The sequence below is a fragment of the Neophocaena asiaeorientalis genome, unplaced genomic scaffold (assembly GCF_003031525.2).
Source record: "Neophocaena asiaeorientalis asiaeorientalis breed wild unplaced genomic scaffold, Neophocaena_asiaeorientalis_V1.1 scaffold401, whole genome shotgun sequence".
NCBI lineage: Eukaryota > Metazoa > Chordata > Mammalia > Artiodactyla > Phocoenidae > Neophocaena > Neophocaena asiaeorientalis.
The window spans coordinates 519,638-541,410 of NW_020174937.1; the positions used below are offsets into that span (position 1 = coordinate 519,638).

The 21,773-nt window shown below is 35.3% G+C and overlaps 1 protein-coding gene across 4 annotated transcripts in view; it reads right to left on the bottom strand.

Moving 5' to 3' along the window:
- Positions 1–21,773, bottom strand: part of DNAJC13 (DnaJ heat shock protein family (Hsp40) member C13) — a 118,237-nt gene that overhangs the window by 40,780 nt on the left and 55,684 nt on the right. For all 4 annotated transcript variants that reach the window (XM_024761688.1, XM_024761690.1, XM_024761691.1 and 1 more), the window contains 14 exons: positions 19,525–19,628; positions 19,280–19,439; positions 17,961–18,023; positions 16,744–16,845; positions 15,182–15,286; positions 13,327–13,529; positions 12,148–12,232; positions 9,344–9,498; positions 8,291–8,336; positions 6,223–6,377; positions 4,639–4,840; positions 2,465–2,580; positions 1,788–1,866; positions 243–378 (listed from right to left, as the gene is read on the bottom strand). In XM_024761688.1, coding sequence (XP_024617456.1) covers positions 243–378; positions 1,788–1,866; positions 2,465–2,580; positions 4,639–4,840; positions 6,223–6,377; positions 8,291–8,336; positions 9,344–9,498; positions 12,148–12,232; positions 13,327–13,529; positions 15,182–15,286; positions 16,744–16,845; positions 17,961–18,023; positions 19,280–19,439; positions 19,525–19,628 — 1,711 coding nt within the window. The remainder of the gene's footprint in view (positions 1–242; positions 379–1,787; positions 1,867–2,464; positions 2,581–4,638; positions 4,841–6,222; positions 6,378–8,290; positions 8,337–9,343; positions 9,499–12,147; positions 12,233–13,326; positions 13,530–15,181; positions 15,287–16,743; positions 16,846–17,960; positions 18,024–19,279; positions 19,440–19,524; positions 19,629–21,773) is intronic.

Sequence of the window (21,773 nt, forward strand, 5' to 3'; positions counted from 1 at the left end):
ATGGCTAAAGACAAAAACTAACCAAGTACCTCCAGAGAACAGAAATGTACTTTAGGACGGAACAATGAAATCTGGTTGGAAATGTAAACTACTCTAACTACAGAAAACTACTCTTTTACTATAACTAAAATGCAATTCTAAGAGTCTTTTGCAATAATAATTAGAAATAGGCTGCAGAAACAAGGAGCATGGTAGAATTAGCTGGAGGGTAAATCAAAATTTGAGAATAACACATGCCTTACCTTCTTTATGGCGGTTGAAGAGGATGCTCTGCGTTTTCAGAATTAAAATTATATTCTCTGGATCTGGTCCATCTGTTATTTTTGCTGATTTGGTACATAAAAATTCATAGGCTTTATTTACCTTTTCAAACATATCCTGTATGTAACCAAAGACAATTAACTTTTGTTAACATCTCGAATTACACCTTAGAACATAGATGATTTGTATTTTGCCAGTAAATTCTTTGGTTACTATTTTGTTTTATTTTTTACATAAAGGAATTCATTCCAACTGTAATATAGGTGGTATACTTTTAAGGTGAAACAATTTTTTTTTCCAAATACTTATTCAATGATCTCAGTACCATTTACTGAAAATTTTTCTTCAGTAGCTTATACCATATGTGTCATATTAAACTCATACACACCAGAGATAGTTTCTGAGTTGTTATAAAAATAGTTATGATAAGAACTACTGTTTTTTGAGCACTATGGCAGGCACTGTGCTAAATGCTTTACATACATTATCTCACTTAATCCTCAAAACAGCCTTGTGAGGTGTGTACCCTTATTAACCTCATCTTAAAGATGTTAGCTTGCCTAAAGTCACAAAGCCCATTGCTGACAGAGCTAAGATGCACACCCAGGTCTGACTCTATCTGTGCTCTTAAACTACTATACTATAATGTTCCTTATCTATGTGTTGATCCTTGTGCCAGTATAATACTATTTTACTATTGCAGTTTTATAGAGTATTTTAATATCTGGTAGTTTAAGTCTAGCAACTTAATTCTAATTTCAAAATTTCTTCCTATATTGATTGTTTTCTTTCCCAGATGAATCTGAATTGCTTTAGATTTCTCAAAAAATGTCCCAGGCTTTTGATTAAAAATGTCTTAAACATATAAAAGTGACACTTTTTCAATGCTGTCTTCCTATTCGGGAATACTGCCTGTCTCTAATAAAAAACACTAGCCCTGAATCAGTGGAAATTACTCCAAGTTTCTAGCAACAAACTATGAGTACTGTTTTTATTGGTCCTTGTCTGATTTTATCTTTTATGAATCTCCATTGGCACTGTAGTAGGAAGCTGGAAAAGACAAGATCAGGGAATGCTGGCAGCAGATGACTTTAAGTCTGAAGCAAATTTTCTACTTTTTCATTAAGAGTGATATGAAGTTGGATGTCATTAGAAAAAAATAAATTACCCAAAGCAATCTGGGTGGCAATGGCATCACCTACAAATGAATTCAGTTCACCCATATCCTAATTTTCAGTTATTCATGTGACTGCCCATTAGAGTTAATTCTCAAACCGACATGGGTAAGGAAAGAGAATAAAACCCAAAAGTTACTAGTCACAGGGTAGTTCTTTTGATAAAATGAGAGAAGATCATTTATGCTTAAAACTTGGGCACGTGGGTCAGAGGTTAATTAAACATATACTGGACATATATTATGAGGCAGACACTGGCGCTTAAGATGAGCGTATCTTTCCTCTGCCTGAAATAGTAATAAAGCAAAAGCAAGTCAACCCCAAAGCCCTAATTCCAAAGGCAGTACATACCCTCCCTTCTGGATTCTTATCAGGGTGGTACTTCTGTGCAAGTCTGAAGTAAGCTTTTCTAATCTTGCTCTCATCATGCCTACAAAATAGGAAAACTGTTTCATGAATTAAGTAAGGTGCAAGAAAATACTTACACAATCATCTAAAATCATCTAAAAGTGCTTAAGGTGCAAGAAAGTACTTACACAATCATCTGAAATGATATTTTAAGAACCTTACTTTTACTGTGTATGATCATATAGTAGATATCAAATTAAACCCAGTAAGATTTAAGTAAGATGATTCCTATGTGTTATCTTTACACATAAAAGATAAAACCTAAACATTCCCTATGCAAGGTTACCATATTCACTTCAAATTACAAAACTATATTTGGGTTTTGAAGAACTAAGAATTTTAAACTAACTTTTCAAATTGTCACTTCAAACTATAATTCTAAGTTATTTTAACTATCAGCCTTGTCAAAAATGAACAAATTCAGTCTATACTTAAAATGTCTTTTAAACTTTTTCTCTAACATATCTATTCTACTATAAAACTTCACTGATGATAAATTAAATCTGCATTCTTTCCTATACGTTTGTCATTTACTATCCTAGACACACTGTTGTCAAATCTCTTCCTCATGTATAACACAAACTGCAAGAAGGAGGAAGATGATACTGAAAATGACTCACGGTCCCTGTCCTTGAGGGAGATTAAGCACTTCATAAGCATCATCTATTGACATTGTAGGTGGCTTCTTTTCTACTTCCTTCTTCCAGGCATCAAGGGTATCTTTTAGAAGCTTAACCTTAAAGACAGAGAATTAAAATTTATATCTATTAAACTATTTCAGAATATAATTTTTAAATTACAGAGTTGTTGTGCTGTATTTATTTCAACTGACATTTCTAGGCTAACCAATTAACAGCTTTCTAAAATATAAATAACCAAAATCACCTTCTAGCACTGTTAAATGGTCAGATAGCAAGGTATTTGTTATGGGGCTATATTTTTTAAAAAGTAATATTTTATTATTTATTTATTAATTTTAATTTTTTTTTTAATTTATTTTTGGCCGTGTCGGGTCTTAGTTGCTGCACACAGGATCTTCGTTGAGGCATGCGGGATCCTTTGCTGCAGCACGCAGGCTTCTCTCTAGTTGTGGTGTGCGGGTTTCTCACTTCTCTAGTTGTGACAGGCGGCTCCAGAGCACATGGGCTCTGTAGTTGTGGTGCGCGGGTTCCAGAGCACGTGAGCTCTACTTGAGGCGCGAGAGCTCAGTAGTTGTGGCGCCCGGGCTTAGTTGCCCAGTGGCATGTGGGATCTTAGTTCCCTGACCGGAGATTGAACTCGCGTCCCCTGCATTGTAAGGCAGATTCTTTTACCGCTGGACCACCAGGGAAGTCCCTAAAGTGATATTTTAATTCTCTGCCAATTTTTGTCTCTATTTTTTTTTTTTTTTTCAGTACACGGGCCTCTCACTGTTGTGGCCTCTCCCGTTGCGGAGCACAGGCTCCGGACGCGCAGGCTCAGCAGCCATGGCTCACGGGCCCAGCCGCTCCGCGGCATGTGGGATCTTCCCGGACTGGGGCACAAACCCGTGTCCCCTGCATCGGCAGACGGACTCTCAACCACTGCGCCACCAGGGAAGCCCTGTCTCTACTTTTAATTGTTAAAGAAACGTTCAGAAAGTACGGAAAACTTTGGAATTAGCATTCACTGTAGTAAGAGAGGAAGCAGTATATGATGGCATGCTTCTCAAGGTGATCTAACATAATTACTGGTATACTGGTATTCAAACAAACATAAGGGATAGTGAACACAAGGGAGTCTGGGTAGGGGTGAGAAGAAGAGGGCTAATATTTGCTGCATGCCTATGTGCCAAGAAGGTATGTGCTTTACAGACTGCAGATTTAATTCTTGTATAAAATTTCAGTAATACATGAAAACACTGAGGTTCTGAGAGACAGCTGCATACTTCCCAGTTAATAAGTGATGGAGCTGGATTCAAACCTAGGTCTGACTAAAAAGCCCACACTTTTTCTACTATCTCATGTTGAATCTGGAACAAGCAGCAGTGTCTACCTGCCTTCATTTGGTCATTGCACTGTAAAGAGGCAGTGCCTGGTGGTACAAATGGCAATTGTTCTTAAGTCTTCTGATGGTAAGGGTAATGGTAAAACCTCTGCTATAGTAACAGACCAACAGGGGCACCCAGGCCTACTTTATTCCAGGCTTTCACTAGGTATCCAGGGGCTCAAGTTGGACGGGTCCCAAGGGCACTGCGACAGCAGATACTACTATACAAATGTGCAAGTCACACTTACTGCCTCCAGTGTGTGCCAGGAATATGCTGTGTTTTTTTATGTGAATTCTCACTTAATCTTACCAACCACCATATGAAACAGTTGCTATTGGTAGTACTAGTACTATTACCATAACTGAGGCTTAGAGAAGTCAAGCGGTACACTGAATGTACATACAGAGCCATTAATGGCCAAACTGAAACTCAACCCCAGACTGCCTAACTGAAGCATCTGTGAGCTTAATGAATCTCCTATAAAGATGAGCTCCCACCAAGCTATTATAGTATGTAATTGTATTATATACATGAAATTGAGTTTGTTTTGTTTTTGTCACAAAAGATCAAGATTGTAAAGTCCTTTCATGCTCCCTGAAAAAACTGTCTTTCAGTTTGGGATTTACCCAAATGTACTGAACTACACTCAGAATTACACAGTGCTTAAGTAAGGAGGAATATTTAAGAAAGCTATTATCCTTCTTATCACAGAAAGAAGAAATACCCAGAAGTGATTAGAGGTATTTTTTATGGTTTAAGAAGGCAAAAATTAATCTGCTGACTTACCGGGTCTTTAATTGGCCAATCTGGAAAACGGAGTGTATCACAAAGTTGTTTGAGGTAATAAATATTACAAAATAGTTCATTTTCTAGCTGTGGGTAGTTGATAACTGGGATGGGACAATATTGATAAAGTGCTCTTGTGTTACTCTGAAGACGAGGTGTGAAATCAGCAAGATGGGCAGCAATCTTCTCTATCATAAGGCGCCTACAATTAGAAAAGTCTCCAAGCATTATGAAGGCATTATTTTATTCTATTTTAAAGAAAAGGTTAAGACAGGTAACCATTCAAGGTAATTAAATGGATCTTCTTCAGAATAACTTAGTTATTGGCCTAAAATGAGAGCTTGTAAGAATGTTACTCAGAGTATTCTAAACTTACTATGTAAAAACACTCCATGGATATAAACTTATTTGTAATATGATCTATAAAGAAGACCACAGAGAAAAAGACTGACAATATCAGCCCTTCTTATTGAAAATTCAGTCATTAGAAAGTCAAATGGTATGGAATCTGCATGCATGAGGGCACAGCCACAGAATCAAGTTAGCTATCACCCTAAAGAAGCTCACTGTCTGGTCTTTGTTTTAGTTAACGTAGCACAACCTGGGATCTGGCCCTCAGCTAAGCAGAAAATTGATTTGCTCAGTATACAGAGAGCTACATCTTTTAGATGAGAGACTCATACTAACCAATCTCCGGAGAAAAATATTATACAGAATAACTGTAATAAACGTATTCATGTTCCTATACATTTGTTCCCAATGAAAAATATGAATATTTTCAATATGAAATTTCAATTTTCAAATTGAAAATTTTCAATTTTCTATATGAATATTCATACAGAATATATTCAAATTGATGGCTAGTATATGCCAAGCCTGTAGGTCAACCTATCAGAGAAGCCAAATGATGACGAGCAGGTGGCATTGTGAGTATGAGTCAGCCAAAGAAGAGTGAGTAACTGACTCAGAAGATCAACTGCCATCCAGCTAAGAAGACCAAGGGGTTCTCCAGAGAGCCAGACTTGACACTGGAACCATTAACTGCCGAGTCTTTCCTGGACAGTGCCTGCCTGGACACTGATATCTGCTTCTGGGCCTCTCCTTTTTCTTGGTGGAAACAGGCTTTTCCTATGGCATTCTCCTGCTAACCTCCAGATTATGGTCAATATGTGCTGGCTAGGGAGCCCTCATTCTAAAATGATTGTGGGTATCTCTAGACTGATCCATTCCATGTGGGCATAGTTTTTAATTAGTGGGGTACAGTTCTATTTCCAAATACCCAGAAGGAGTGTCTTGATTTTATTCCTATATATCTCTTACATAGATATTAATTGTCTAAAAGCACCAGTGGTAATAGGCTCCACCCTTATATAAAGCTCTATTAAGGTAACAGTAATTGTGTCAAATCATCTTAAAACAGAAAAAAGCTCAGGGCCTTGTCAACAGCAGTCACCTGATTTGGCACCAATGACTACTGTAGCTTTAGATTATGTAACTAGTGAAAGGAAATCTTTTCACAGAAGTCAAACCAGATGGGAAGAGGCAAAGATTCTGTGTATAAAATACAATCAGCTGGCTATTTACCTCATTTCACTGCTCCAGATTGCTTCTGGAGTATCAAATTCTCCTAGAAAAATCTCAGCAAACTTTTCAGGCTCGTAATTTTCTAAGTAACAAACCATTGCTTCTGGTAGAATGTGCCCAAGTATACTTCTCTGAAAAATATCTTGTCCTTTCGTCTTTAAAAAAAAAACCAAAAAAACGTAATCAGAAACACTAAAGTTATCTTTCAGTTTTCTAATAAATGAATTGGGGTTAGAGAACATTTTAAGAAAGGAGAATAACTGGAACATACTGCTTTTATGCTTTTGAAATTTAGATGGAAAAATGGCAAAATAAGAAGTGCAAGGTGTCTGGTATAAACTGGCTTGGCATGAACACGAAGGTGGAACTACCCGCTCTAACCCTGCAGTAGCCTTAACCTCCTCATCGGTCAGGTGTTGCCAACATTATTTAGCACAATTTAGCTTTTGACCATGTATAACAGTAATGAACAACACAAGGAAGACTCTGCAAAGATTTACATCAATTATTCTGTGTTACATTGTTGGCTATAGTTCCCACCTGCACCTGCTTCTGTTTTCAAAAATAAGTACAGAAAAATTGAGATCTTAAAGAGCCTATCCTCATGAAATGTGGCTAGAATTTAGATGGAGTATTTCTATACAAAGTAATTATAATTAACTGTACTAAGAACTCCATATTCTCTGACTGGCCAAATGAAGTCAGGGTAATGTTCATATTTATCATGCTAAAATTTTAAACTCATGTCTTTACCTGATGGAAAAACTTCCTAAAGACTATGAATACTTTTCTTATTTCCTTCTAGGCAAACTGAGGATGTTTTATTCTTCTAGGATCTGACAGAGAGACGGGGGGAAAAAACCCAGACATGGTTTTACCACTTAGTGCAAAGACAAATTAGATGATGAATATTTTCAGGCTTTTCACTAATAAAAGCCATAAACTGACTATCTGTTAAACTTTGGGGTTGAAGAATTGCTTCTTCTTTAGAATATTATTATTTCATAATTCCTACATCTAGAGTTCTGCTATAAACAACTATTGTTTGGCTGTAATTCAAAATACTGTTAGGGAAAATGATGTATATAGTTTCTCATATTACAAATTTGAAGAAAAAGATTACATATGCATAACTTCACAGAAAAAAAGGAAAAAAAAAGAATGATTAAAAGTGCCTAATGTTACATTAAGGTGGTAACAATAGGGGCAAATTTTTTTAAAACTTTATATTCTCATTTTCTGTTTGCATAAAGCTATGGAAATCATACTTCCATGGGTATCACTTTAGTATTATTAGACTGTAGACAGATTACTTTCTAGGGCTTTACTGGCTTCTCTATAAAACATGCAGTTTTGGTCTTGTGTCTGTTGTCAGACTGGTGTAACATTCCTTGGTTAGTCTCTTAAACAGTGGTCTAGTTTTGGTTTATTCTGCTCTCAATAAAATATGAAAATCAATGTTCCATGAAAAGCCTAACAAAATTTCAAACACAATTCAGTTATGTGTTTACAATAAATATCTCTGTAAAATGCAGGTATAAAGCTACATTTTGTCAGAGCTACCTGGATAAGTCTTATCTTTTTTTGGATTCCTACTTTTCCTCCCCAGTAAAATGGCAATAATACTTGAGAGCACCTGAAAAATTAAGTACCTTCAAAAAAGAAACTTAGCACTTCTAACATGTTGGGATATGAACAAAAAGAAGGTGGAGGTCTTACTGAATCTGAGCTGACTATATGAGACTCAGGTATATACTGAATTATTTATGAACATTACTAATGTAAATTTTACACTAAGGGAACAAATTATAATCATAGCAATGTCAGGTTATAATTCATATCTACAATTTAATTATTAATTCTAATAGGCAACATTTATTTTCATTTTAAAAATATTAGCTTAGACCTTCTATGTGCAAGGTACCACAAGGAATGCAAAAAATAAAATACCTGCCCTCAAGTGCTTATAAGGAAAGGAAGGAAGGAAAATTCACGGCTAAGTAAACTTTAGTGCCAAGACAGCTTCCCCAGTATTAAGTCACGTATTCAGAGGATTAATTTGCCTTACCTCCTCTGACTTGAAAGCCTGTTTGGTATGTGTGTACTTCAAAAATCTAGGAAAAAGAAAATTACTTATCAGGTATAGGAACTGATTTAGATTTAGTAACCTTAGTTTTCTAAGACCAGATTTTTTTTAAGTATAGTTGATTTATAATGCTGTGCCAGTCTGCTGTACAGCAAAGTGACTCATACACATATAGACATTCTTTTTTTAATATTCTTTTCCATTATGTTTTATCAAAGGATATTGAATATAGTGCCCTGTGCTATACAGTAGGACCTTGTTGTTTAAGACCACATCTTTTATATGTAAATAAGAGCCACAAAAGGTAACTTGTAAATCCATATTCCCAAACAGTTTAATTTCTAATTAAGGCAAGAACTTAAATGAATTAGAAAAAAATTTAAATTATGGTCATATTACAGTTATGTAATAATATTAAAAATTACTCAATTTTAAGAAAAAAGCAAAATGTAAAACTGTATATAATATGAATATAGTTAAATCTGTATGATTAAAATGCTAGATGATACAATTCTTATGTTAGATGTGGTAAAATGGTGTAATTCTGAACAATTTTTCTCCTATTCTTTTTTTTTTAATTTATTTATTTTTGGCCGCGTTGGGTCTTGGTTGCTGCGCGCGGGCTTTCTCTAGCTGTGGTGAGCAGGGGCTACTCTTTGTTGCGGTGAGCAGGCTTCTCATTGCAGTGGCTTCTCTTGTTGCAGAGCATGGGCTCTAGGCACACGGCTTCAGTAGTTGTGGCACGTGTGCTCTACAGCGCAAGCTCAGTAGTTGTGGTGCGCTGTGGCATGTGGGATCTTCCCAGACCAGGGCTCGAACCCGTGTCCCCTGCATTGGCAGGCGGATTCTTAACCACTGCACCACCAGGGAAGTCCTCCCCTATTCTTCTAACTTTCAAATTTTCAGACATATATAAACAGCTCTTATAATGAAAAATTTAATAAATACAATGATATGCTCACAAAAAACTAATTTAATAAATCTGTCCATGTACAATTCAAGTAATTTCAAATAGATTATCACTAGAGCTCTTACCGAGCAACAGGAAGCACATTGGAACCTGTATACATCATGATAAAGAAAAATACTCCACTAAGATAAAGTCGAGGTAACTGTGGGTTATCTTGCATAATACGATATAACAAAACTGCAACCTTCTCAACAAGGATAGGGTCAAAGGTCAGCAGTAGCTAAAAAAAAACGAAATAAAATGTCTGGTTATTGGGCTGTAAAAAACTTGCAACATCACCATTCATCTTAGGTTTATGCATTTCATGTGCTGGGGTTACAGTTTCTCATAAGTAGTGTAACAAAATAAAAATCAGACTCAGTATGCTTGTCTACCAGGTTCTAAACAGATTTGAAAAATATTTTATAGCATTTAATGCAGAGACAGTAAAATATTAATAAAGAATTGATCAAAACTTATTCATAAAAAGTGCAAACATGCCTGAAGCTGCTTTGTCATGATTATAGATAAAATTATTTCCTGTGCAGGAATCTTCCTGAATGGATTTCTCTGTTAATGACAAAAGAAGAAAAAAAAAAGTAGCTACCCTTTGGGTTAGTTTCAGGTCAGTTGATTTGAAAGGAAGCATCCTCTGAAGACTATCTGAGAACTCAAAAGAGCTGAGCAAAGAACAGCTTTTAGTGAAACAGCACTAAAAAACAGATCTACAAGTGCAGGTACAAGGCAAGAGGGTAACCAAATACCAGTAGTGCTACTACCAGAAAGTACCAAGATATGTGGTTTACAGAAATCTGAGCTAGCAATACTGAAGGAACTATCTGGGATCACTGGAATGAATCTGGGCTAATAAGAAAAAGCATACAGTATTGCTATGACTAAACACCTGATAAGATAAAACTTATTAAATTTCTTTAATAAAAGTGGCATTTCAATTTCCTATAAACACTTACTTCTGAAGAATTCCCAATTTGGAGTCAAATGCTACCAGTAAAAAATTACAATAACAAGAATAAGTACTAGCTCAGATTAGGGGTCAAAGTTCTAGATTCAGTGTATGAGACTGAATAACCATATGTCTTTTAAGTAAGTAATTTAAATTTCTCTGTTTTTGGTGTCTTACCTATTCAACAAGGTATTTAGATTATACATAGTAAAACAGTACTATGATATACTTTACAAAAGAAAAACTGAGATATAATAACACAGGATTTTCCCTAGTGTTAATGGTGTTTGTGTTTAAGATTCGACATCACTCTAACAAAAATACGGGAATTAACAGGCAACAACCTAGAATATTTGAAATTGTGACTATATCAGAAAACCTAGGACATTCATTCAGTGTATCTTAGACGACTCCAAAAATTCTGAAGCTGTATCAGATGGTAAAACTGGTGATTGCTCTTACAGTCAAATGATGTACAGAAATCTGTACCAAGCAATGTAGATAGATAATGTTCCTAAAAACCACTACAACTGCCTAACTGTGCTTAGCAAGAATAAGGCCTCCCAGAATATAGAAAATTAAGTGAAAACAAAAACAGCTTCTAAGAAATGTTTTTTTGAACTCAGTACAAAAAAATATGGGAGGCATATACTGTTAAAGGCAGCTAGGTTTATCAATAAATTTCTTCAATCTTCCTACTTGTTCAGTTACTATTAAAAATTTTTGTTAATTAAAACAGATCTTCCCCCCAAAGTTTCATGTTACACTGACCACATCTCTTAAAATCTGTTTTTCAGTCAATCCTCCCTGGCCTGAAATTCAACCTTGCTTCTTTCCTTTCAGTTTCATAAGTCTTGGGAAAATGTTTGGGAGAGACAGATTTTCTAGGCATGGTCCTTTCTCTACAGGAGAGAGGCCGGGATAGAGAACAAATCCCTCTCCTTGTACCACTTCACATATGCAGCTGCAGACACACATAGGCCAGGGTGGTAGTGGCTTTCAATTAAGGCTCTGAAAAGAAATGCCCACAACAGAAAAGCGCACAAATGTTGAAATGCTGGTATGCTTAAATAACAGAAGTTGGGGAAAATTCTTTTAAAAGTTGATAAGGTACTGTCATATTCAGAAGCCTTTTTCATTACCAGTGACTTTCACTATTGGTGAATGTAAAAATATACTGAGTCACTCTCCTCTCCCTTTTCACACCAATGTACAACTGAGAGATACAAATGGCACAAGTTACTGACATATTTTAAAGCCACACCATGTGTGGTTAATATAAAAAAAATTAGATTTGACAGAATAATCTATAGACAGGAGAGAAACAGTGACCTGACATCTCTGCGACCTGACTTAGGGCTCATGTGGAGTTTAAGTAGCTTAATTCCCAAAGAGCAGAATAACAATAAGAAAGAAGGAAAAGATACTTAGTATATCCTACATAATTTCAACTCAATGCTTTGGATTAGTTGTTATCCATGATAACATATAACTGAGAAGACTCAAATACTCTGAGGCAAGCTGACAAGACTGCTGTAACTATTTCTTAAGATATAACCCACCATGCCCACATCTGTGGGATGCTGGTGTGCTTCCCAGTACCCCTAACAACACCAACATGCACCACAAACTGTCACCTTTCAGTTATTACAATGTTGTGATTTTAAGAACAGATAATAAATAAAACCTTATGAGAATAATTCTGGAGCATGGAAGCTTCCCATGTCTAGGCTCTTGGATACACAACCTTCCACAGTATATTCAGAATATCAACTCAATTAGGAGTAAGTGAGGTAAGTATAATTCAGGCCTTTTGAAAATGGAACATACTACAATAAGACAAAGACTGGGGCTCACAATAAACTTAAATAAGGGAAAATGATTCTTAAAATATTGTTCCTAGTTTATAACATAAAAGTAACTTACCTGAATAATATGGGGAAGGCAAGCATTGTCTGACAGCAGCCTTTTCACTCTAGGTAAAGGTCGAATGATGGCATTATCTTGATCCCTAGAAAAACATTTTTTTATGGTCAACATTTAATATATTTATTAAAATTTGTATGTTCAGAGCATATGACATTCTACTAGGCATGAAGCATGTTACCTTACATTTTTGTTAATGAAGACTAAGCTCTCATACAGCTGGGAACATGATTAGGTATTTTGGTTTAAATCTATTTGGCTGCTTAATATGACTTCATTTCCTTCCAAAAGATTTCCTTGAAAAACAGTACCCTAGAACAGCCAGAGACTCTTATTTATTATTTAAACTTGGTGTTTTCCAACACACTGTCAGTGGATATTCCCCCCAAAGGGCATATCAAACTTTTTCAATAAATGTAAACCTTAATTTAACTACTCTCAGTATTTTCCAAGTGTAGCCTCAATTTTAGTGCTACATTACTTCTAAATACTAATTGTATGTTTTTAAGCCTGATCTGAATTTTAAAGAGAACTGGAACTATAAAAGCCTCGAATGCTATAAAACTAACAATTACTCATTAAATTCCATCACAAAGTATCTTTACTATAGTAATAAAACAAGATGATATATATGCAAATTTTGATTGAAAAGTTTGAAAGATTGAAAAGTTCCATGCAAGGGTTATAATTATGACTATCACTGGATAACAAAGTCTCACCTTCACTAGTCAAGCGGGTCAAGATGTGGGCCTAGACTCATGTTCTTAAACCAGGAGAGGCTAACCTGACAGATCAGGAGCAGTCACTAGGCACTCACCACTGGTCTATGAACCACAGAGTGTTCATTTCAAAACTTTCATACCTGATTCAATGAATATGACAATTGTTACTGTTGCTAGAGAGCTGCTAGTAAGCCTCAATTTTGTAACATTATTTGAAGTTTCCCAGAGAAAGTTGCTTTTTAGCTTACTTTATCAATAAAATTTGCAAATTATTTCTTTATATCTTGCTTCAAAAAGCTCCAAAATCCAAAGCAGCATTCCCCCAAAGCCACAAATAGAAAACCTTTGCTCTAAGTCACTAGAACAATCCCATGCCTTAGCAAGCACCCATACAAATGGGGAGAACAAGATGTTTTAGAGTCCTTGTTAACCACGGAAATGTTCAATTACATTTTACCTGCTTGGAAAATATCCACACATTGTGATCAACATGTTCAATATAAGGGTAGCAAGGTCAGTTTCATTTAGTACAGCCTGTCCACTGGCTAACAGACACCACTTAAGCTGGGGTATTGCCTGAAGTGGTCGCCATCCATCCATGCCTTGAGCCCAGCATCTGGTTTTTGCATTTAACATTCCTTTGGTCCACAATTCTTGCATCTAAATGAATGGAAGGCATCATTATTACAAGCAGACCAAACAAAATGAAAAGGTTTGCTAATGTTTTCTATTTTACAGAAAATATAAACTGAACTATGAAATACACATACAAATTCACTATTAGAAAGCAAAAGACTTCTGTTGACAGGCCTTCAGGAACTCAAATTTGGCTGCTAATATCAGAAAATAACCATTTAGTTGGCCAAACTGCAGAGCATAAGGAACACTGGAAAGAATAAACACCATAGGCAGAGTATAAAGCAACCAAATTATATATAAGTGGAAGGCTGGTCTTCTATAAAACTATCTTTGACTAAATTCCGACTGAGCCTCGGAAGCCAAGAATTGGAAGCCAAGTTGGCAGGACCAAACATCACCAGATGTTAATTAAGATGGAAATTGCCCTTGGGAGTGTATAGGCAATTTTCAATGAATTTAAGACTGTATATTAAAACTTACCTGTTCATACCATAAAGAAGCATTATAGCTTAACATAATTATTATACAAAAGTCATTAAAAACCTGAGTGCTACTTCCATAACTTTTATTTTATTTTTAAAATTATTTTTAATTGAAGTATAGTTGTTTATAATGTGTTAATTTCTGCTATACTGCAAAGTGATTCAGTTATACATATATACATTCTTTTTATATTCTTTTCCATTATGGTTTATCCCAGAACATTGAATATAGTTTCCTGTGCTATACAGTAGGACCTTGTTTATCCATTCTACATATACTAGTTTGCATCTGATAATGCCAAACTCCCACTCCAACCCTCCCCTCATTCCCCCTCCCCCTTGGCAATTACAAGTCTGTTTTCTATGCCTGTGAATCTGTTTCTGTTTCATAAATAAGTTCATTTATATCATATTTTAGATTCCACATATAAGTGATATCATAGGGTATCTTTCTCTTTCTGACTTACTTCACTTAGTATGAACTTCACTTAGTATGATAATCTCTAGTTGCATCCATGTTGCTGCAAATGGCATTATTTTGTTCTTTTTTATGGTTGAGTAATATTCCATTGTATATATGTACCACATCTACTTTATCCATTCAACTGTCGGTGGACATTTAGGTTGTTTCCATGTCTTGGCTATTGTGAATAGTGCTGCTATAAACATAGGGGTGCACATATCTATTTGAATTATAGTTTTGTCCAGATATATGCCCAGGAGTGGGATTGCTGGATCATATGGCAACTCTGTTTTTAGTTTTTTGAGGAACCTCCACACTGTTTTCCACAGTGGCTGTACCAGCTTACATTCCCACCAACAGTGCAGGAGTGTTCCCTTTTCTCCACACCCTCTCTAGCAAATGTTATTTGTAGACTTTTTAATGATGGCCGTTCTGACTGGTATGAAGTGGTATCTCATTGCAGTTTTGATTTGTATTTCTCTAATAATTAGCAGTGTCATAACAATAGCTTTTAAACAGTAAGATTTGAAGACATGATTTTGTGTGTGTGTGTGTCTAGAAATACAAGTCATCTCATCCTTTATGTGGAAATAGAATGGCAGAGTCCTTGGAGCTGATGACAGTAAATCAAATCATAGATTTAAAATATTCCACATCTCTATATGTGCTATCAGGAGGATATAAAAAATGACTAAGACTTCCATGAAAAGTTTCTCCCAAACACATACCTCATGAAATCCATATGGGCCACTCCTTTCTTTGTCTGCATTGCCAAAGTACCATTCCTTTTCACTCTCTCTTTTCATATCTGGAGCAGCTTCGATTACATTGCTCTAAGTTTTAAAAATATTTAGTTATTTTTCAAGGCAGAAATCTAAGGGGGCAGATGTCATAAAAAGTTATACAGTACTAATTTCTTGAGTTTATATTTGTTTAGAAATCCATCTAAAATTTTAAGTGACCCAATTTTAAGAGTTAAGGATTAGATGCCTATACTAATAGTCCAAAAATGCTACTTCCTTGTTATGCATTTGAAGTAAACAGTTTCCTAAATTCACTTGGCAATCCAAGCTAAACTCAAAGACATCTATATTCCAGATGGTCATTAATAAATTCTCAGGACACTAAAATTTTAGTAGCAAAGAATACTGCAAATAGCTATATAATCAAACATATACCATTAACCAAAACCACAATGCTCAAAAATACTAAAGTTCTTTTGAAAGAAAAAAACTCACTCCAACTAAAAGTTTCAATAAATACCTGAGATCAATGAGTTAAAATGCTAACAGGAAAGTTTTTAGTGGTTTTAAACACTTACTTTCAATTTACTACCCTCATGACAGATAATTCTTATAATTTCATATATCAATGTTTATAAGAATCTAGGATAGAATTTTTATGTACTTAGTATATTTTATTAAAACATGATTTTAAATACCCTCATTACCATCAGCTTTCAGTTAGAGTCATATAGACAGCTATAGGGAAGTGGTTAAGAGCACAGACTTCCGAGTTCTAACTCTGGCTCTGTCCTTTATTAGGTGACCCTGGACAACAAACTTAGTCTCTCTGTTCCTCACTTTCCTCATCTGTAAAATGGGAGGGCTGTTGTGGGGTTTAAAGAGTTAATATATTATGTGGACCAGAACAGTACCTGGTACACTATAATATGATGCAAGCATCATGATTACTATTATTTGTACCTAATAGAAAATGCCATGTCCTAATATTCAGATAGCACTTTTGTACACAATTCTGCCAAAACATGACACATCTCCTCAAACAAGGAGATTAAACAAAAATTTAACATTAACACCAATGAGCCAAGTATAGATCCCTTCTATAAATTAGGTATCAGAAGAGGCCTTTAGGTAGAGACCTGCAGCTCTGTCCTCTTACTGGCTGGTTTCAATAAGGCCTCCAGATTCCTCAAAGCAAAGTATACTCTCAGTGGATGTCAATGCTGAATGTTCTAGTTACATAACTGATGGATTCAGTTTAAATCCTAAAGGGCATATTGCCTCAAAATAAGCCACATTAGAGATGCAGTTACTTTAAAAGACAAAAGAGACATCAGAAAAATAAAACTGGATCATCATTGTCCATTTTGGTTATTTCATTTTGTGTGTGTGACTTAATCTCCCAGGCATTAGTACTATCATAGTTATTAGAGAAGGAGATTCACGGCCAGACACCCTGACATATTTTCAGATTTGTATGATTCTTTTGATCCTAAATTTGTACTCAAAGAATGTTAAACTTATAAAATCTAGATAAGCATACATACTTGCAGTGGTACTGTAGCTCGGTTTACATGGAGATGTGCAAGGGTAAGCAAGTCCACAAGGATTCTAATTCCATTTGAATCCATGAGGTCCTTAACATTTTTCTGAAAGACAGAAACATGTTTACATAATTTAAAATCTTTCTCTCCAACAGATATTACTACCTAAAAGGCTCTCAAAGAAGAGAATATTTGGAATCTCTTTGGAAAAACTGGCATATAACTGGTATTACTCAGTATTTTCAGGATTTTGTGTTCAAGGAAGCATAAATTTAGATAAAAATTAAAAAGGCAAAACTATACTACAGAGAGATCATATAAATAATTTTTACTTGGTCTTCCCTGGTGGTGCAGTGGTTAAGAATCTGCCTGCCAATGCAGGGGATACGGGTTCAAGCCCTGGTCTGGGAAGATCCCACATGCTGCGGAACAACTAAGCTCATGTACCACAACTACTGAGTCTGCGCTCTAGAGCCCATGAGCCACAGCTACTGAGCCCATGTGCCACAACTACTGAAGCCTGCACGCCTATAGCCCATGCTCCCCAACAAGGGAAGCCACCACAATGAGAAGCCCACACACTGTAACGAAGAGTAGCCCCCGCTTGCCACAAATAGAGAAAGCCCATGCGCAGCAATGAAGACCCAATGCAGCCGAAAATTAATTAATTAATTAAATTAATTAAAAAAGAATAAAAAGAATTTTTACTTAAATATATTCTGAGCAAAACAAAATAAAATAAAAATAAACAAATTAAAGCCTGGCAGGAATAACACCCAGGATAAACTCTCTGGCTCTATAATTATCCTGCATTTTTCCAATGTCTTTTTGTTAATAAATAATCTGTACTCAGAAATAGAATCCAGTACATTAAAAAACTTTTTAAAGTTCCAGTTTGTTTTTGTAAGCAAGATAAAAACTGGTAATTTCTTAGAAGTTTGTAAGAGATTATAATTCAAATTAAATTTTCCTAGGGCTTACTCATTTTATTTCATTTAAAAACATCTGCATTATTTACTAAAAGTGAGAATAAAATTAAGCAAGTCAGTGTTGGTTTCAAAAATGAATATTTGGCAAAAACTTTTCCCTTCAAGAGTTGAGAGCAAAAGGAGAAGATAAGAACCATGTCTTGATAATTAAGTCAAACTGTAATCATTTACTTTGTTACATACATGTGACTTAACTTGGAAATAATAGCATATTTATGCAAAATACTGTACCTTATTAAGGATCAATTTGTTAAGGAAGAGGATCAACCTATCTCGTTCAAGTTTATCTGTGCACTATCGAAATAAATGAGAATTTAGTCAGAAGTAAATAGAAACAGAAATTAAGACATTACCATCACTGGACAAAATCAACCAACAGCCAAAAAGAAAAAAAGTCATCTTGTAAACAAAGAAAATCAGAGAAAACTGTCAATTATTGCAATTCCTCAATGTCTTACATTCTCTGCAATTTGATAAACCTTATTTAATTTCCCTAGAAAGGCAGATATTTTAAGTCACAAATAGATTAATACATAGCTTTAAGAATGTACATAAAAATTGAAGTAAATGAAAGAATTGGCCCAAATGATACTCCCAAGTTAAGTAAAAATTCTAAAGAATTGGTAAGTGATGTTTCACAAAAATCACATCATCATGAACACAAGAAGGAAAAAATGTAACTGCCTAAAATACACATGCTATGCCACAAGTACTCAGTTCACTGGAGTAAGAGTGAATTAGAATTCAATAGATAAATCTCGTGTAACAGCAAAAAATAAGGGTTTTCATCTGGGTGTGTTTTGTAAACTTATTCAGAACCAGTTTTCTAATCCACAAAGCATGACTGACAGTTAAGGCAATTATAGCAAGCACTGATGACCATTTTAAAAATTGGTGAAATGATTCTGTCAGTTCACTGAAATTTAAATTGTTAAATGTAAGAGGAATGTAAATACAAATGAAAGAATAAAGTGTATACAGGTAAGGAACACTCAAATTTGAGCTCCATAATGGATGAATTGATCTGTTTGTTCTCCCACCTTGCTGAAATGTTAAATGACAAACTTTATTAAATTAAAAAAAAAACAACCCCCCCACCAAAAAACTGTGCTAACTCAAAGTTCCCCTTCTTTATCACTGTAGTCCTAAAAAGTTCTATTTTCACACTTTGAAGTTTAGTGTGCTAGCATCATTTAAGATTTTCCAAAATGTCTATTGCAAAAGAACATTCAACTCTAAAAGTCACTATTTCTTTTACACACCTGTCCAGCTCATCCATACTTAAATTAAAGATTGGCAAATAGGTCGCTAAAGATGTTCAAAAGCAGCAACTGAAAAAAATAAACCAACATGGACAAACGCTAACCCATTAGTCATTTTCCTGTTCATCTAACTTTTATTTAAAGACGTATAATGTAAATTACAGAAAAACTCATGTAGAAAGTTATGGCAGCAACGTGATCAAATAGAACTTAAATTTAGCTTTGAAAATTTAACATATACTCCAATGACACTATCAAGTAGCAGTTATTTTTTAATGATATCCTTACCCTCTCTAACATTCCAATGATATATCTTGTATCTGTAAAAGGTCCTATTTCTTCATGACATCTGCCATAAACAATAGCAAGGGCTTGTAAACATAAACATTTCATGTTTACTTTTGGGGTGAGCAGGAAACGATGATAAAGCTCATTGAAAAATTCATACCTAGATTAAAAAAAATGTTCACAATAGAATTAGCCATGAAACCAACAGTAAAAACAAACATAACAAGATATGAAGAGTAGCTTACGATCTCTTAATTGATCCACTGTCTTCACTCTCATCTTCCTCCAATAGTAATCTCAGGTAATAATCTCCTATTTTGATTTCCTCTGCCAAGCACTCATATTTAACCTTTATTAATAAAAGCAAATTACATTATTTTAGTTTACAATACTTTTATTGGCAATTTTCACATAATCACTTCTTAAATTCTTTCTGTTCAGAGTGTTTTTCTTTTCTTGATGAGACAGCCTTTAACAAAAAAGTTTGTCATTTCTTAAAATATCTGGTAATTCATTAGTTAAATGTCAAGAGTCAGAATTACACACTAATTTTATGAATGTAAAACTTGCTGATAAAAACTGTCACAAGACTATATGGTGTCCATGAAGACTTAAGGGAAGAAAACACTAAAAACACCATTAAAGGATAACATGCTTCCTTCCCTTCTCAGCTGGCTACAATCAAGCAAGAAGTAAATGATCCCACACTACACACAGTTTGCCAAACTCACACAAGACACTTCAGGTCTTCCCTGATCTCCCAACACATCAACTACGTTTTATGGTACATTTTTATACAGTATGCACTCTCTGTATGCACAAAGATTGGCAAATAGGTCGCTAAAGATGTTACACACTGGAAGTGATATGTGAGGGAGTAGCCCCTGATTGGGAACTGGGGTTTGTCTCAAGCAAAGATTTGCAAGCAGCTGTAAAAAGGAATTTCTTGACTAGATTATCAAAACTCTTTTTCCAAAGCCTAAAACGGCTGTTTTCTAAAAATATAAACTATACAAAATCAAATATATATGTATATCCATTTCATTTTTTTCCTATAAATTCTGAGTTTTAATTTGTTCAACTCCATTTATTAAGAATATAAGGTATGTGCCATGCACTGTTCTAGTCATCAGGGATATAGCATTAAGCAAAACGTAAAAAGTTCTATCCTTACAGACGTAGCAGATAAAAAAGTAAAATACATATGGTAGTTAGATGACAGTAAGTGCTATGGAGTAAAATAAAGCGGGGAGGGGGGGAAGAGAGAGAGAGAGAAAGAGAGAGAGTGTAAGTGTGTATGAAGAGGGCTATTTTTTAAACAGGGTGGCCAGATGTGTGTGTGTGTGTGAGAAAAGGGCTACATTTTTAAACAGGGTGGCCAGGTGTGTGTGTGTGTGTGTTTGTGTGTGTGTGTGTGTGTGAGTGAGTGAGAGAGAGAGAGAGAGAGAAGAGGGCTATATTTTTAAACAGAGTGGCCAGGGAAAGCCCACTCAGATGACAACCTTCGGGAAAAGACCTGAAGAAAATGAGGCTGTCTGTAGAAAAGAGTATTTTAGGCAGAAGGAACGTCAAGTAGAAAGACCTTGAATTAAGAACATGAATTTGGTGTTTTCAGGGAAGCCAGTGTGGCTACAGGCAATGGTGAGAATATTAGAAGATGAGATCAAAGAAACAATGGTTGGATTTAGGGGCTACAGATCTTTCCTTGTAAGTTATTTTAAAGACCCAGGCTTTTTACTAAGTGAGTTGGGAAGCAATAAGAGCACCAGGGAGGGCTTGGAGCAGAGAAGCAACAAGACCTACTTACATTATAACAAGATCACACTGCTACTATGTTGATAACAGATTACAGAAAGGCAATGGTGGAAGCGGGGAAACTGCTACAATCCCATAGAGAGAAGAGGGCTGGGTTCTGGGTAAATTTTCAAGGTGCACTGAATAGGACTTGCTGACAAACTGAATTTGGGGCATAAGAAAAAAAGATGATGTCAAAGGTTTTGACTAGAAAATAAGGAATAGCCATTATCTAAGATCAGAAAGACTGAAAGTGAAGTAGGTTTGAGGGAAGAACCAGAGCAGAGTTTTACAGCGAAGTTCTAGAAGCTTATTAGATATCCAATTTATAAGGTAAAAGTATGAAGTCTAGGAAAGAAAGTCTAAGCAGGAGATAAAAATCTTGAAGCCATCAGCAAATAAAAAACATTTAAGCCATGAGAATGGATGAGATAACTGAGGCAATAAATATAAATGAAAAGAAGCCCAAGAACTGGTCCTTCAGGGCCAACCAGCATTTAGCAGTTGGGGCAATAAGGAAAAATGAGCAAAGGAGGAGGAATGGACAGTGAAGGAGAAAATCCCAGAGAATACAGACTCCCAAAACCAAAGTAAAGAAAGTTTTCACAAAGAGGTGGGAATGAGCAAAAACAAATCATTAACATGTTTAAGAAATGCAGTTGGGTTAAACAGCAAAGCGGGCAGGGTCACAAACATGCTC